We start from the raw sequence: 17,644 nt of genomic DNA on the forward strand, positions 1-17,644 counted from the left end.
AAACTCTACCTAGAGTGACAAAAGGCAGACACATGGGAACAGCACAATTCACTGGTTCCCTTCCAAGGCACACACCATCCTGACTTGGACCTATTCCTTCACTTCATTGGGTCAAAATCCTTGAATTCCCTTCCAAATAGTGCTCTGGGTATACCCAAAGAAGAGGAACTGTGAAGGTTCAAGTGTCTCACCAACACCTTTTTGAGGGCAATTAGATTAACAAATTCTAGCCATGCTAAAGTACTAACATCCCATGAAAAAACAAAAGAAAACCGTGTTCTGATTGCCTGGTGTTTGTCCTTGCTGACAATGGCATTAGCCAAATAGAGTTAAACTTCGGTAAGCTTTTCCCCACCATTCTATGATGCAATTATATTGTTTCCACCAGTAGTCCTTGTAATACGTTTCTTCTGTGTAATCTGTTCATTTTTGCTATTAAATGCAATGTGTGATCGAAACTCTTCTAATTCTTGGATTTATTTCATTTTGTGGTTGATGGTAATACTTCCATTGGGCACCAATTTGTCAGTATAATAACCAGAATGCATACATGCTGTAGGGCCATTCACATCCATTGTGTAATGATTGATATTATGCCGGAAAATATTTGTTCTAGTGTAACATCCTTTCAAAATTTTAATTGGAAGCCTTGGGACCAAGATTTAACCTTGCTTCAAGTGGGATTGGTTTCACACATATTCTTCTTTCCCACTATTTTTGCTTTCTTTGTTTCCAGAGAAATGAGGGCATAAAATAAGTGGAAGTCTTGTTTTCTGATGGCATAATCAGGTGATTATGGTAGTTATAGTGGAATGTATTTAAACTGGAAATTCATTCACTTTATTGTTGTGTAATTTTCATGGCTGGTCTAATCTTGTTACAGATGCTTCATCAAAAGATATTAAGAGGGTAAGTGCTCTAGTTCAATTCTGCACTGGTATCAGAAAAGATTGTCAGTAACAACATTCCAAACCCTGCTACTGATGTCAAAACTGAGCTGACAGCTACCCACCTGGTTAGGAAAGGATTTAGGAATTACCTCTGCTGAAGCAAGGTTTGGTTCCCACATTACTTCTCTCCAACAGCTCCCATGCTGGAAGTCACAATAATGCCCCTGCTGAATCTAAAAACACTTACTAATGCTTCCTGTCTCGGATAAACTGAAAAACTCTATCTGTCATTGAAGCAAGAGTTGATCCTTTGTGTGTTGCACAATGTTTGTGACTCTCAAACTGAGGATAAATCACTTTTCAGTAGTCCCTCCCATTTAATGCATGCAGAAAAATCTCCCTAAGCCATTATTGATGCAAACGCCACCGACCAGGATCCCACTTGAATAAATAAGGGAAGCAGCCCAATGAGTTAGCTGGTAACTCCAATTTCTCCTTTCACCTGCTCTTTCCCTATACTCCTATTCGGCTTTTGCATCTAACTCATCTGCTACTACTTGCCTTTCATTTTTTAGAAAACTTTAAAAAATTGTCAGGGGAAGTGTTATGATCCCAGCTGATGTTATTACTGGACCAGTCTGATCCCAGACAAAAATCTGGCTTGATAGATCATACTTGTTTTTATTTTAGTTTTAACAATGTGGTCTCACACTGAACTATAAGCATTTGGTGTAGCAAATGTAGTATAGAAGTTTATTAAGCAAAAGAAATTAAGATAAAATTGAGTAAGTGTATTTATTTAAAAGATAGTTGATTCTTATGACAAAAATATTCCCATTAATTCCCCCCAGAAAAAACACCACCTGTTTGAAACCCATGGCACCCCTTGTACAATATGAACACCAGATTTTAAAAAAAGTTCTTAATGGCATCTTGATGGTTTAATTTTACTGTGACTTCTCTGGTCTGGAAAATCTGATAGCCTTGTCCTGAAACTTTCATGTGCCTGATTTTACGTGTTCACAGCTTCATATGACTTCAGGGTTTTATTCGAACACTTCACACTGGAAATATTGATGAAGTGCTTGCTGTAAGGTAATCTGTTTTTACTGTCTTCTCCTTTTCTCAGGAGTAGTGTTTTCATGCAAGGACATCTACAGAACTGCTACACAACCTGGGGGGAGAATTTTTTTTCTAAACTGTAGGTGTTTTCCTTAATTCTTAAAAAAAATGTGATTCCTGAAGTTACTACCAGAAATTAATTGATTGATTGATTTACCGGGTGTTTACCTTGCTAAGTTGTAAACTCTCTCCTAGTGTGCACAGAAAACACCTAGTTCTAAAGCAGTCTTAAAACAAGTTACCATGGTTACAGAAACACTTGCAAGTTTATCATTTAAACTCTTAAGACATAGTAAAACCTATATGTCAAAAATACAAACCAAAAATTAATTCTAAACATGTGTAAATCATACTTTTTCTGCATCATAGAAGGATATGCACCTTTTTATTTGTTGTGGACTTGTATGAGAATAAATGACAAATCCTTAGTGGTGATTCAGACTTTTCAAATTAAGCAGAAAGTTGAAAGGAAGTTGGGTTTACTTTCTCCTCCAAAGAAAAGTTAAGGTAATTGAGTTGAAGTTATTAGATTTTTGATGAAAGGTTGACAAATATTAATCCATGTGAGCGGTTCAAAAAAGGAATGTAAAACAGTTACTTTGGCAGAATCTTGTGGGATAGCTCACAGAATTGTTGAATTGTTGCAATGCAGGAGGAGTCCATTCAGCTGGTGGCGTTGCATTGACTCTTCAATCAGCAACTAACTGCAGTTCTTCTGTCCTGTTCCTGTTAGCCTGCAGACTATTTGTTTCGTTTCAAATAACCATCCTGTTCCCTTTTGAATGCGTGATTTGAATCTACCACTAACACCTCTTAGACCCACGCTAACCACTTGTTACATGAAAATGTTGTTCCTCTTATCTTTTTTTGTTTTGACTTATGTTCCCATTTGTGAAGGGTTGGGAATGTGTTTTTCCCTATTTACACTGTCCATTTGTGATTATGATAATTCAATCCAATCTCCTTTCAGACCTCTCCCAAGAAAAACATTCTAAACATCTCCAATCTATCTTCATAATTGAATTTCCTCATCCCAGTGACCACAGAGAAGTGTTGAAAGAGACAGTATAAATATGTTCAGTAGGCAACATGGTGTACTTTTAGAGTGAACAGATTAAAGAAAATGGTAAGGAAGTGATTAATTGGACGGAGATAGATATCAATAGCCAGTCATTTTTTCTGATCTTCATTGAACTGCATATAATTGTGATTTTCTTTACCTTTTGAAATGTGGCATCTCTTCATCTTGGCTTTGTAGGTTATAAGCTATAACCTGCTGACATTCTGCATTGTAAAATCTGAATGCATTTTAAAACTTTGCGTAAAGAGGAGCTTCTAATAAAGTAACTGTTCACCATTTCAAATGTTTGTCAGATAAAGTGCAAGAATAGGACGACAACTCACCAGTTGAGATCTAAAGTTTTACAAGAAGTTCCTTCAACTCCTGAATGTAATTCAAAGACTGAGAGGCTATTATTGAAACATGCTGTACCTAACACTACTGTTGGATCTGGGAAAGGAGCAAACACAAAACAGTTGACTGTAGACAAAAAAACTGATAAAAGTAAAAGCAACAATGAAACAGTTCCTAAAAATGGGCAATCTGGAAATAAAACTACTGTGAAGAAACTTGTTACAACCAAGCAACAGCCAACAAAGAAGCAAAAGATCTCCTCTGCGGTGTTAAAAGAGAGCTTGGTATGTCTGACCCAAGAGCAACTCCAACAAATTCTTGCATCTATAAGTCAAGTGAATGGAAATTTCAACCAAAACCTGCAGAGAGTCAAGCATACTGAGCCAGGTTGGTATAATGGAGGCCATAGCTTTGGTATCAAACATTTCAGCAGGAATTTATCTTATAATTGCAGTTTGGTATGCTGTGGCCTCAAAATCTTTCCTCTGTTGCCTGACCTGTTGAGTATTGTCAGATTTTGTAAAAAAACTTCAGAGTTTAAGTATCCACAGTATTTTGCTATTAGCTTTCTCTGATATTTTTCCCAAATGGTAATTATTCAAATTTAAAATTGAGCATTGAGTGTCAGTAATTCATTTTACTCTTTCATCCATGTGGAGATCTATGAGGCTATTTGCAACACCAAAAGTTGGCATGTTGTCTAAAATAAGGCATAAGCCAGGATAAAATAATTTAAATCACTATGAAAGTTGTAAACCATTCTTTTTAGAGGCTGAAAAAAAATCACTGTACTGTCTAAAATGTAAGTCTGAGGGGACTTCATGTAGTTTTATACTTGTATAGTTTACTATATTTGTTGACTGATTAGTTTTGTGTGATCATTCTTCTGTTTGTATTCTGTAACTAATAAATATGCTGAAGGTAGAATGTCTGTGTTCGCAGAAGGTCATCATATACAGCATTCCAAGAGTAATGATCTAAAGTGGGTTGCAGTTATTTTCCATTGCACAGAATAAAATATCAGTGTTCTCTTTTTAAAATTGTTGAATCTTTCACCAAGTGTAATAATTTAAACAATATCACGAATGCCAATTTTAAGGTTGACTATTGCATTTATTTTTACCTGACAAATTGACGGTCCAATGTACACCAAGGACACTTAGCAAAAATTTCTGTTTTGAACTGTCTCTGTATTCTTTATTAACAGATAAAAAGGTTAAGGAAGCTGAGGCCATATGTAAAGAGCTTAAAGGGAAAGATAATGCAACTCTACCAAAGGGATTTTGCTGTACTGATAATGAGGCTTCAAAGGACAATAATTCATCTCAAAATGTACAAGCCACTAGTAAACCTCTAGCAAATGTTGAGCAAACAAACTCTATGCAAACTGATAAGACAGTGGTTGTTAGGTAAGTATTGGTAAAAAAGCAAATAACTACTGCCTGAATGTGCTAAATAAATCCAGAACCTCAATTTCAGTATCATTACCTTCAGTGCCAAATTGCATAATTGTATCATGATACGTTCTGTCTGCAAGGTGAAGCAAAGAGATCATGATGCCATTTGATATGTTGAGTGATTTAGGGCAGCACAGTGGCTCAGTGGTTAGCACTGCAGCCTCACAGCACCAGGGACCCGGGTTCGATTCCAGCCTCGGGTCTGTGCGGAGTTTGCACATTCTCCCCGTGTCTGCATGGGTTTCCTCCGGGTGCTCCGGTTTCCTCCCACAGTTCAGAGATGTGCAGGCTAGGTGGATTGGCCATGCCAAATTGCCTGTAGTGTTCAGGGGTGTGTGGGTTATAGGGGGATGGGTCTGGGTGGGATGCTCCAAGGGGCAGTGTGGACTTGTTGGGCCGAAGGGCCTCTTTCCACACTGTAGGAATCTAATCTAATATCTGCTACCAGCAGTTATCTTCAGTCAAGATGTCTCGTGAATTTGGAATTTTTATTGTTGTTCAGAGGTCTTCATCATCGAATCCCTTCAGTGTGGGAACAGGCCCTCTGACCCACCAAGTCCACACCGACCCTCAGAGCATTCAACCCCCCCATAACCCACCTAATCGACACATCCCTGAACACTGTGGGTATTTTAGCATGGCCAGTTCACCTAGCCTGCACATCTTTGGACTGTGGGAAGATACCAGAGCACCCAGAGGAAGTCCGCGCAGACGCAGGGAGAATGTGCAAACTCCACATTGACAGTTGCCCGATGGTGGAATCGAACCTGGGTTCCTGGCAGTGAGACAGCGGCGCTAACCACAGAGCCACCTTGTTGCCCATCCTTGCGTCATCCAGTCTCACTACCCTCCATTATCTCTGCAGTAGTTTTGTTCTAGCTTCTTGGCATCCTTGTTTTTGATTACTCCACTATTGGCAGCCTTGTCTTCCACTGCCTAGGATTTTGATGTTGCCTTCCTGCACTAATTGCCTTTTTACCTTTTTCTCCTTAACACCGCTGTAATCTACCTCTTTTACTAAGCTTTTGGTCATGTGGCCTAAGATCTCCTTATTTAGTTCAGTAGTTCTGTGCTGTAGAATGTTTGAATGACGTTAAACATTCAACGTAAATATTTATTTTTGTTGCCACTCTCTGAATGGAGATGTTGTCATTTGTAACATTATCAGTAAATGTATAATAGTGTAAAACTTAATAACTGGATATTCAATCAATTGCATAAATGACTTGGCTTTTTGAAATGAGTGCAGTTATTTGCAAAGAATGTGGTATCTGTCCCTTGACCCATAGAGACACAATTCAGTTGATTTTAGAAGTATAAATTTTTTGGAAGTATAAATTTAATTTAAACAAGCCCTTCAAACAAATTGTATACTTTTTTTTTATGTGAATGGCCTAACTTTGAACAGCACATTCAACCAAGTCAGAGATGGTCTGTTCAGGCACCTCGGAGAACGAGAGAATGAAAGGGATCAGTTGGAAGCCAAGAGACTCCAGTGGAAAAAAGAACTAGGTATGTGATAAGAGTTAAAGGGAACTGCAGGTGCTGGAGAATCTGAGATAACAAAGTGTGGAGCTGGATGAACACAGCAAGCTGAGCAGCATCTTAGGAGCAAAGATGCTGCTCGGCCTGCTGTGTTCATCCAGCTCCACGCTTTGTTATCTAGATATGTGATAATGCATGTCTATTTCCCTTTTTTGTAAAAGTCCCAGATTTTGCAATGAGAATCATGAATAAAGTGATCAGTACTCTCTATGTAATAAACGGGACAGAGCCTTTCCATGTCCCCATGTGTATTGTTAACTACGGACATTCAGGAGCTGCTTCAGGGTTTGTGGCTGGGTTACCCTTCAGGCTTCTGGTTTAAAATACTTGATTGAAAGAAATCCATGTAAAAGACATGGATTTACTGTACCTTGCCAGATAGTTAGAAACCGTGTTTTCAGCCGTAAGTGATAATTCTTACTAGAACACAATCTTTCTGACATTGAATATTTAATTGTATAAATATGGGAATTCATTTCTTCAAAACATAAGTTTTGGAGATTTTAAGTGGAAAAAAAATGCTTTGCTGTCTTTTTAAAAAATTTTTCTCCATCTCTTTCCTCCATCCGTCTTTAATTTTACTGTACATGTTTTTATATTAAACCAGACAGAGGTTTGATTCGGTGTGTTTGGGCTCAATTTTAACTCAGTGCAACTGGGTGAGCTTTGAATTCGTTAAAATCTTGCTTTGTCAACACTCGTCAATATGTTTGAAGAGCTACGTCGTTGCTTGCTTTGCTATGCAAGCCTCATTGTGTAGAAAGCACTGCACTGGATTAGGTGCCTAGTCACGGCAAGCTGCTGTTCAAAAGTCTGTGGGCAGCTATCATTATGCTGAAGGCTTTTGTTCTATAGCTAAGATTTTAAAGTCAGTGGGAAGTGAGTAAGATTTTTTTGATAATTAGACAAAGAATGGGAGATGTTTAATAAGTGTACTTTGTATTAGATTTCTCTAAAAGGAGGTAACTTCCGAAGTGGTAGGTAGTAAGATGATAGCATTATAATGGGTATAGAGATATTTTTATGTAAATTATTTGAATTAAAAGAAGACAAATCCGCAGGGTGCAACCGAATATATGTTGAGAGATGTTTTATGCAGTCATGGGATGAGGGCATCACTACTAGGCCAGCATTTATTGCCCATCCCCAATTGCTAGGAGGGAAGTTAAGAGTCAACCACATTGCTGTGGTCTGGAGACAGGAAGGAGGAAACTGCTGAGCTCTTGTGTGGCTATGTACCAGGGGACTGGAGAGTGAGTATAGTACTTATGTTTTAAAGGGAAAAGAGCCAAATCTTGAAATTAACATATTTTTCTTCCTTGGAGTAATTAGGTAAGAATGAAGGGACTATATATGTAGGTAAAGACAAAGCAGAATCAGCTAGCCAAATTGAAGAGAGTTAATTAGGCTTTACAAGCCTTGCAGCATTCTTGGGGGAGATGAATATGCTTGTTAGGAGCAATATAGTCATTGTCATGTACTTAGTCTGGACAAGGCAACACATCGTAGATAATGTGGTTGGTTAGCTCGCTGAGCTGGTTCATTAGTTTGCAGACGTTTCATTACCCTGCTGGGTAACATCATCAGTGCAGCCTCCGATGAAGCGTTGTTGTATTTTCTTGCATGCTATTTAAATTCAGTGGTCCATTGGAGTTGATTACCTCACTACCGGTTTTTCTTTGCAGTGGTGTGTACATAGAGTCTAATTTACATGTTTATTGATGGTCTTTTTGGTGGAGAACCAGGCCCCTAGAAATTCCTAGCTGTCTCTGTTTGGCTTGTCCTAGGATCCTGATGTAGTCCCAATCAAACTAGTGCCTCTCCTCGTCTGTTCATTTGGAGATGAGTGAGTATTGGTCATGTCTTTTTGTTGCTAGTTGGTGTTCATGTATTCTCATAGTCAGTTTTCTTACTGTCTGTCCAATGTAACATTTGTTGCGGTCTTTGCATGGTATCTTGTATATTATGTTGGTTCTGTCCATAGTGGGTGTTTGGCTCTTGTTAGCAGTTGGTGTAGGGTTGAAGGTTTGTGTGCCTCTCTGATACCCAGTGGCTGTAGGAGTCTTGTGGTCAGTTCAGATATGTTCTTGATGTATGGTACATGCCAAATGTGTCGGTGTGTAATGTATCTTCCTGTTGTTTGTGTGACAAGCATCGTCGGGCCCAGCCGTTCAGGTATCCATTGTCTATAAATACTTAGTGGAGGTATTCTTCATTTTGGTGTAGTTCAGGGTTGCTGCAGCATGTTGTGGCTCATTGGAACAGTGTTTTCACGCAACTCTATTTGTGGGTGTTGGGTGGTTACTGTTGAAATTTAGGACTTGATCCATGCATGTGGCCTTCATGTATACTTGGATCAAAACTTCCCCGTTGGCCTTGCGTTCTGCTATCATGCCCAGGAATGGAAGCTGTTGGTTCTTTTCTTCTCTGGTGAATTTGATACCAGTGAAAATGTTCATTATAAGTTGGTGTGTTTTTTCTATTTGTTCATTTGATGATGACGAAAGTATCCACGTATCGGACCCCTAGTTTGGGTTGGATTTTTGGAAGGGCCATGCTTTCAAGTCATTGCATCACACCTTCTGCTATTAGTCCACAGATAGGTGACCCCATAGGCGTCCCGTGGATTTGTTCATAGATCTGGCCGTTAAAAGTAAGGTGGATTGTTAGGCATAGGTCCAGTAATTTCAACATGTTTTCTGTGGAGATGGTGTTACTTGGGTCCAATTCCTTCAATAGTGTGGCTAGTGTTTCTCTTGCTAATGGTATATTGATTGATGTGAATAAGGCAGTAACATTAAAGGATCCCTTGGTCTTTCCTCGCCTGTTCTTACGTCTTTGTACCCCTCAGACCTGTGGTCTCTTTCCCAGGGACACCAACACAGAAGAGATAATAGGAACTGCAGATGCTGGAGGATCTGAGACAACAAGGTGTAGAGCTGGATGAACACAGCAGGCCAAGCAGCATCATAGGAGCTTCTGCCTCTACACCTTGTTGCCTTGGATTCTCCAGCATCTGCAGTTCCTATTATCTCTTCTGTGTGGTGTCCCTGGGAAAGAGACCACAGGTCTGAGGGGTACAAAGACATAAGAATAGACGAGGAAAGACCATGGTATCCTTTAATGTTGCTGCCTTATTCACATCAATCAATATACCATTAGCAAGAGAAACACTAACCCTACATAGGATGCTCCTATGATGCTGCTTAGCCTGCAGTGTTCATCCAGCTCTACACCTTGTTGACACCAACGCACAAGTTAGCTAAGGAATTACAATGAAAACTAAAGCACCTCATCAACAACTCAACCCACTGAATCCACTCAGCCCAGGAGTTCCTCAAAACCCTCAAAGAATAAGACATAAGAATGTGTGAAAACACTGTTCCAATGAGCCCCACACTGCAGCAACCTAGAACAATGCTAGCATGAAGAAGGATACCTCCATCAATTACTTAGAGACAACAAATACCCGAACAGCTGGGTCCAACGATACTTGACACGCACGCGCGCACACACACACCAGGAAGATACAGTACGCCCCAACACACTTGTCATGTTACCATACATCCAGAATGTATCTGAATGGACCACAAGACTTCAACAGCCACTGGGCATCAGAGTGGCACAGAAACCTACATCAACCCTATGCCAACTGCTAACAAGAACCAAACACCCCCTTACCCACTATGGACAGAACCAACATAATATATAAGATTCCATGCAAGGACTGCGACAATCAATACATTGGACAGACAGGTAGAAAACTGGCTACGAGAATACATGAACACCAACTAGCAAAAAAAAGACATGACCGATGCTTACTCACCTCCATACGTACAGATGAGGAGAACCACTAGTTTGATTGGGACAACGTCACAATCCTAGGACAAGCCAAATAGAGACAAGCGTGGGAATTTCTAGAGGTTCTCCACCAAGAAGGCTTTCAAGAAACACAAAGAAAAACTGGAAATTAGGTAATCAATCCTAATGGACCCCAGAGTTTAAGTAGCAGGTGGCAAAATACAACACGCCGTTGGTGGCTGCACTGATGATGTTACCCAGCAGAGTACTGTAAAGTCTGCAAACAAGTGAACTAGCTTGGCAAGTGAACCAATAACAGCATCCACAACCTGAGCTACAAATCTGTTCAAGAACGTTAGACATGGTAGATAAATTATTTGAGAAGATTAAAAGGTATGGAATCACAAGATAGGTCGCCAACTGGGTTAGAAATAAATTAGAAGTTCACAGAATTAAGTGTGAGATGATACGTTGTGAGCAAGAAGGAAGAGTAATTATTGATAGGTACAAGTGGGCATAATGCTGTGAAACATTAGAGTTGAAGGTACAGCCACACAGAAAAAGCAGTTATTCAAGTTGATCAGACTTTGTTTCTTAAAACAAAATTCCAATTTTTTTTAATAAAAGCCAAAGTTTTTTTTAAAGCCATGAGATATCTATCTACCTGTATAAAATCTTAAAACTTTAATTCAAGTGTTACATGTCTAACTTTGCTCTATACTATTGGAATAACAATAATACTGAGACTTAGGTGGAGTAAAATGTGTATTTGCTGAAAAGCAAAAGCAATGAAAGATTTTATTTTACTTTCATACACACAATACAGATTACAGGCAGTGGGATTGTAATATTTGTGATGCAAGTATTGGGCAAGATGACTGAAATCAAATTGTTTTTAATGTCAAAGGAACCAGAGACTGTAAATGCAGTCAAAGCACTACTGGATAGACTTCGCAGGTTTGGCCTCATAATGAAAAGAGAAACAGAGTTAAGTATTCAAGTCCTATGTCACTTTTCAGAAACCAAAGGCCTAGAAAATGATGGTTATTGTGCTGTTGACAAACAGAGAGGTACAATAAGTGGAACAGGTGAGCGTAACCAGAGCAAAATGCATAAGGAATATAAATGGTAGTAGAGGTATGATAGAAATGCAGAATATTTGTTACTGGTAGGTGTTAGTAACAAAAAAAAACGTCAGCTCTGATGGGAGAAAACCTTCCAGAGAAGACACTGGGGAAGTGGGTTTGGGAGCGGTGTAAATGAATTAGATGTCACGTTTTATGTCTGAAGTTGTCAAATTCAGTTTTGAGCCCTGAGGCTGTAAAGTATGGAAAATGAGGTGCTGTTCCTTCAGCGTGCAGAACTAACCCTTTTTTTTAATAACTACTAATGCCTACCAGTAACACACATTCTGTATTTTCACGACTACCATTTGCACTACCTTTGCCTATTCTGCTCGGCACCTTCACCAGTGTTACACTTGCTTCTCCCCCTCCTTTTGTCAACAGTGTAAAGCTATCATTTTCCAACCACATTAAGGTAGGAAGAAGAGTTGTATTGAACTCAGTGTTAACTTCCTCACTCTACAGGCACTAGCAAAATTACTGGATTTCCTCAGCACTTTGTTTCTATTTCAGAGCTCACGCATCTGCAGTGCTTTGCTTTTATTTCACTACAAGTACAGAATCAGATTAAATGTAAGAGAGCTAAAAGGAGAACAGAGAACAAAAGAACATTTATCATGTTTAATATGTCACCTGAGTGTGAGATTACAATGGTTATATTGATGAACCATTAATGTAAAGATCTAGACTAATTACCTGGAGTTATGTGCTTAAATTCCCCTATTATACCTGGGAATTCAAGTTAAGGTAATTGAAGAAAGATTGAAAAAACTAACATCAAAAACCAAATGACCGTGAAACTACTAGAATGTTGGAAAAAAATCTGTTTCATTCACCAGTGTTCTCAATGGAAGGATGTCTGCTTTCCTTTCCGGGTCTGGCGTAGTTGTGACTCCAGACCAGTGGCAATGTGGATAATGCTTCTAACTTTAGCATGACATTGCAAAGCATGCCTCTCAATTATCTGAAACAGCTAGTGGGGGGGGGGGAGGGAAACAATCAGTATAATTAGATAGATCACCTGCCATCGATCTGTGCACAAGACAGGACAAAAGCACCCCAACCCAGTCAAGTCTGCAGAGTGCTTTCCATTAATATTTGGGGCCTTTGATCAAAATTGATAGATCTGTCCTCAAGTTAATTATGCAATACAATGTATAATTGTGATGTATTGTATTGTATTGTATTGTATTGTATTGTATTGTATAATTGTCCTCACAGCATAACCTTTCAGCCAGTGTCTACTATGACCAGGTGAGAAATGCTGAACTGGCTTTCCTCCATTCATCTGCTTTGGTTGGTTACAATAATAGTTTAAGTGCTTTTTACATGAAGATACACATCTCTTCAATTAAGAATTTGAGGTAACTATTTTCATTGCAAGCAATGAGGGGCTAAACAAGTTTTTCTTGAATCAAAGAAAGAACAAATCTATGAAACATGACGATAATAATAAGGATGATGTTGAGCATTTGGTCTTGGTGTCATCACTTGGCTCTGCAGGCAGATACAGAGTTAAAGGGAAATAGTGTCCAGTACAAAGACATGAAAGAATAAATGGTTGAGAGTTCTTTAGTTACTTTTTTGAGATCGATGGTTTTAAACTGAGGCCAGTTTTCATTGGCTATGTTTTGGGTATAATCATAGAGAATTATGCAATTGTTGAAAACTCTTGAATTCTTGATTTTTCTCTGTAGCTGTTTATGTGGAACCAGTTGCTAACTTCTTCAGAGAGCAAATTTATTTTCCCTTAAATTTTCTGTGACAATGCCATTAGAATCTCCCTTGAAGCATTAATTCCAGTGTGCATTTCCAACAGGTTTAGATGGGACTGTGTGTGACCACCACTGTATCTATATCCAGGACTTTGCACTTGTTCATGTCTTCTTGAGACTAACATGGTTTTCAGTGGGTGAAAAATGGCTTTTGGTGTACAATAGGGACAATTCATTTTTAAAATGTGTCTCAGTAGCCAATTGTCAAAGTTTCCCTGTTACCCTTTGATTTAGACTGGGAGACTTGAATTCTTCTCTTTGCACAATGAGTTCCATCTTTAAGTCTTTGTTCTAGCAATACATGTCTCACGCAGAGAATTTTGAAGGTCTTGAGAACTATGCATTCCAGATTATGAATTTTAATGTGCAGTCACTTACCCCTTGGATAACCTTTCCAAGTACAATGGTCAGTTCTCTGTGATTTGAGCAACTCTTGCATTAGGTGACCTCGGCAGTCATTTTAAAGTGTCCCAGTCCATTAAGAGAAAAGCTGCAAAGTTAAAGAATTTGTCGTTCCACAATGAGATTTTAAAGATGAACAGCCCTTACTTTATGTTTCAGACAATATGATATCCTTGTACCGCCAGCAAAGCAGACCTGTTGGAACTGGTGACATAGTAGTGATCACTTGGACACAAGTGCCCCGGGAGTCATCAACATTGACTCAAGACCTTCTAAAGTCTCCTCACACCAGGTCAAACACTAGCAAAGAATCTAGTGCTAATTCCTATCTGATGATGAATTCATTCTCTTTCATGTTGACTATCATTTGAAAGAAGCACTCAGTAGGCATGGTACAATGTCCACCAATGGAAGTGGCTAGATAGCATTGCTAATGATGAAGCTGGTAGAGTCCTTTTTTTATAATTCATGCAGGGATGTTGGCCTTGCTGGCTCAGCCAGCATGTATGACTCATCCCTAAATACCTTGGATAAGGTGATGATAAGCAGTGTTCCTCCTGAACCTCCCAGAGGCTATGCAGCTTGGAGGGAACGTTTATGGTGAGCTGCCCAATTCAACCATTTGGTTCTGGTATGATCACAATCCTTAGAGGGTGGGAGTTCCAGGATTTGGAAACAGCAATGGTGAGCATAGAGTGATAGATTTCCAATTCAGGGAAGCAAGTGGTGTTGTTCCTGTGTAGAGCAAACGTTTTATTAATGGGTACCTATGGGACCAGGAGTGTACTGTTTGATTGAATATTCTGGATAATGAAGTGGTCCACATAATCAATGTAAAAACACACAGTAAGTACTAGAAAGGTAATACCAGAGGTATACACATCACTGTTTTACCTTATTTACAACATAAATCACTTAAATAATAATGCAACTTTGCCTTTAATACGAATTAATGGCAGAGAGCCTTTTCATTCGCATTCTGAACTGACTAGTTAGATATCGCAGAGATCACGATAATATAGTATGTTCCCAGTATTTTAGGAATATAATTTTTACCTGTTTATTGGGAGTGCTGATATGTAAGATACTGGTTAAAACAAAGTTTGCTGTCCTTTTAGATAGTAGCGACTGAGAGTTTGTAAGGAACCTTTAGTGAATCCCTGCAGTGCTGTAGACAGTACACGTGGCTACAATTGTTTTGGTTTTGGAGAAAGTGAATATTTTTGGTGCCAGTCAAGTAGGCTGCTTTGACCTAGAGTTGCACTCATCCAGGCAAGTGGCGAGTGTTCCATCCCATTCCTGACTTAGCCAGATGGTGGACAGGATTTTAGAGTCGGGAGATGAGTTACTTGCTACAGGATTCTGAACCTCTGGCCTGTAGCTAGTGTTTTTCAATGACTGATCCAGTTCAGTTTCCATTTAAGTGGTGACTCTCACAGGTTGTTGATAGTGAGGGGTTAAGCAATGGTTATGCCATTGATTGCTTATTGACAATAGTTACATTGTCTCTTGAAGATGATCATTGCTTGGTACTTGTGTGGGTTGAATGTTACTTGCTACTCATCAGCCCAAACCTGGATCCTGTCCAGGACTTGCTGCTCAGTGTCTGAGGAGTCACAGTCTGTGCTAAATAATCGGCATTCATAATGTCTGTATATGTATGTCCCTGAGGCTACTTGCTCCTTATCCCTGAGTAAGGCTGATCACCACCTTATTTACCACAGCACTCCTTTTATTTTCTTCTGTGTGTGGGTTATCAATGTTGCCTAAGGCCTCTCTCTCTCCCCTGCCCACCCACTTATTTTGCTCATTTGAAGCTGGTATTTTCACTCCTGCTGATGTCAGTCATGTGCTCATCATTACATATTTGAATTTCATTATTACAATAATCTTCAGTTGATTTTCTGCCGTTCTGCCCCTAACTGGCTTGCCTTATTTACTGTGCAGTTTTTTTTCCCTTCCTTTTGAAGGCAGCTTTTTGTAAACAATAAAGCTTAGTAGCTCTGTATTTCCTCCATTTAAACTTTATGTAGGCTGTAATATAATCAACTTCAATGTTGGATAAGTGTTCACATGTTATGCTGTTAACCAAATTTGGCTTGCATACACAATATGGTATACAAATGCTCTTTTGGCTGTAGAACATAACATTGAAGAAGACTATCCCACACTCCTAAGAAATTCACTATCTTTTTGACATTCCGGTCAATTTACTCCTAATCTGAATGACAGTTAACATTCCCCATTTCAACCACTGTGTTTAGTTATGGTTCTACCTCAGAGTTGAAATGCACCCCCCACTACAGCCTTAAATCCTTTTTGACGTCATAATTTTACTCAGTGTCCCAATGCCTGCTTGGTTATCTTTTCATTGTCTAAGTGATTTTTATCCTTACTGCTATAACATCTCCTATGCCATACCCTCAGAGTTTGAATTTCAGGCAAAAGTTTTCATTTTACACAACTGCATAGAGTATAAGAAATAAAGAATACTTATTTACGCCATACACCATAGCCTACACTTTGGCAGTAGTCTTACAGATACATTTATTTGAGATTGTTGACTTGCTCACCGAGCTGGCTTGTTCTTGTTCAGATGTTTCATCACTGTGCTAGGTGATGTCATCATCATGGAGTCTCCGATGAAGCTGTTATTCAATCCTCTTGGTATTTATACTGTTTGGTCTGTTATGGTGAGTAGTGTCATTTCTGGTTTTGATCTGTGTGGATTTGTATGTGGGGTCCAATTCTATGTGTTTGTTGATTGCATTATTAAACATATCAGTGCAGTCAGAAAATGAAGGCCATCAGTTTAACTGGGATGAGGTAACCATAGTTGCTCAAGTCAAACATAGACATGTACAGGAGTTCCTAGAGGCATGGTTCTCCATCCGTAATACAATCAACAAACACTTAGAGTTGGACCTTATATACAAACCCATATAGATCAAAGCTGGAAATGACACTCCTCACCCCTTCACCATTCCTCTCTTCTTGAAAATTCTCTATCTGTGCTTGCCTTTTCTGTAACATTCCAAATGGATGACCCAACTCCCTTCCTGGGCTGAACCTTGACTTACTCACTGGAAGACATTTTTTCCTTTCCTAAGTCTCGACAATATGTATAACTCCTTATCATTGGTGATTTCATTCTTGAGCCCTGCTTCTTTTGTGTCTCTCTCTCCTTGACATTGGTAGACACTTGTTGTCCTAAACATCTCCCATCATGTAAACTTCCATACATTCCTGGCTGGTCTTTCAACCTCAATTCCTTCCACATCTTTCTGTTCTACTCAAAGTCACTTACTCAAACTCTCAGGTACCTTGCTGTTGGTCCCTCATTTTGCCAAGGTAACTGTTGTCTTTTGCCTCCACTTCTTCCTGCTCTCAACAAAACTTTCACTTTCTCCATTTTCGTCTTTCCCTGGTATAACTTTCACCAATTTCAAGGGTTGCAAACTTGAGCTGTCCACTGGATGTCACACTTCTGACTAATCGACCCATTTTCTTTGGGGTTACCTTAGTTCAATTTCTTCAAGGCGAGACCCCCCACATTCCCTCTCAACTTCTGTAACCTCCCGTAGCCCTAAATTCTCTGTTAACTTGGTGCTCCTCCAACTGTAGTGTCTTCTGCTTCCTTGGCTCCATCATTCACCCTGTTTCCTACAGTTATTTGCACTCAGTTCTTGATGTAATGTTCTCTGCCAGCCTTCACTTCTTTAAGTTTTCTCCTTTTATAAATCCACCACATTCACCTGTTGTTGTACAATCTTTGCTCAATGCCCCAATATTGAGCTTCATTGAGTTGCTTTATTTCATACAATAATATTGATTTTTCTATGTATATTGTTGAAATGTTTTGGGGTCATGTAGTATGTCTCTTTGCAATGTTTTGTGACTTTTTGTTGACCTTTTATTAAAACTGACGAGAAGTAAAGATGCTTGACTTCTGTAATCTTACTGTTTTGAGGTCGCAACCAAGGCAAGTTGTTTTAACATTGTCTAGAGATTTAAATAGTGCTGTATCCACCAGTTCTTACACAAGACAAGTTTAAATGAAAATTTTCCCATGGTTGTCTCTTTTATCTTGGTGTATAGAATTATGTTTTTCTTC

General features: G+C 39.1%; 1 protein-coding gene across 9 annotated transcripts in view; it reads left to right on the forward strand.

Moving 5' to 3' along the window:
- The window catches only part of ccdc66 (coiled-coil domain containing 66), a 79,390-nt gene that overhangs the window by 15,330 nt on the left and 46,416 nt on the right, over window positions 1-17,644 (forward strand). For 7 of the 9 annotated variants that reach the window (XR_007249250.2, XR_007249251.2, XM_048547891.1 and 4 more), the window contains exons 3-6: window positions 884-909; window positions 3,387-3,813; window positions 4,634-4,835; window positions 6,292-6,395. Coding sequence is in view for 7 of the 9 variants with exons in the window: in XM_048547891.1 (XP_048403848.1) it covers window positions 884-909; window positions 3,387-3,813; window positions 4,634-4,835; window positions 6,292-6,395 (759 nt within the window). In the remaining 2 variants the exon portion in view is untranslated. The remainder of the gene's footprint in view (window positions 1-883; window positions 910-3,386; window positions 3,814-4,633; window positions 4,836-6,291; window positions 6,396-17,644) is intronic. The other 2 variants (XM_048547894.1, XM_048547895.2) reach the window with 1 other exon arrangement.

This window comes from Stegostoma tigrinum, chromosome 11 (genome assembly GCF_030684315.1).
Source record: "Stegostoma tigrinum isolate sSteTig4 chromosome 11, sSteTig4.hap1, whole genome shotgun sequence".
Taxonomy (NCBI): Eukaryota; Metazoa; Chordata; class Chondrichthyes; order Orectolobiformes; family Stegostomatidae; genus Stegostoma; species Stegostoma tigrinum.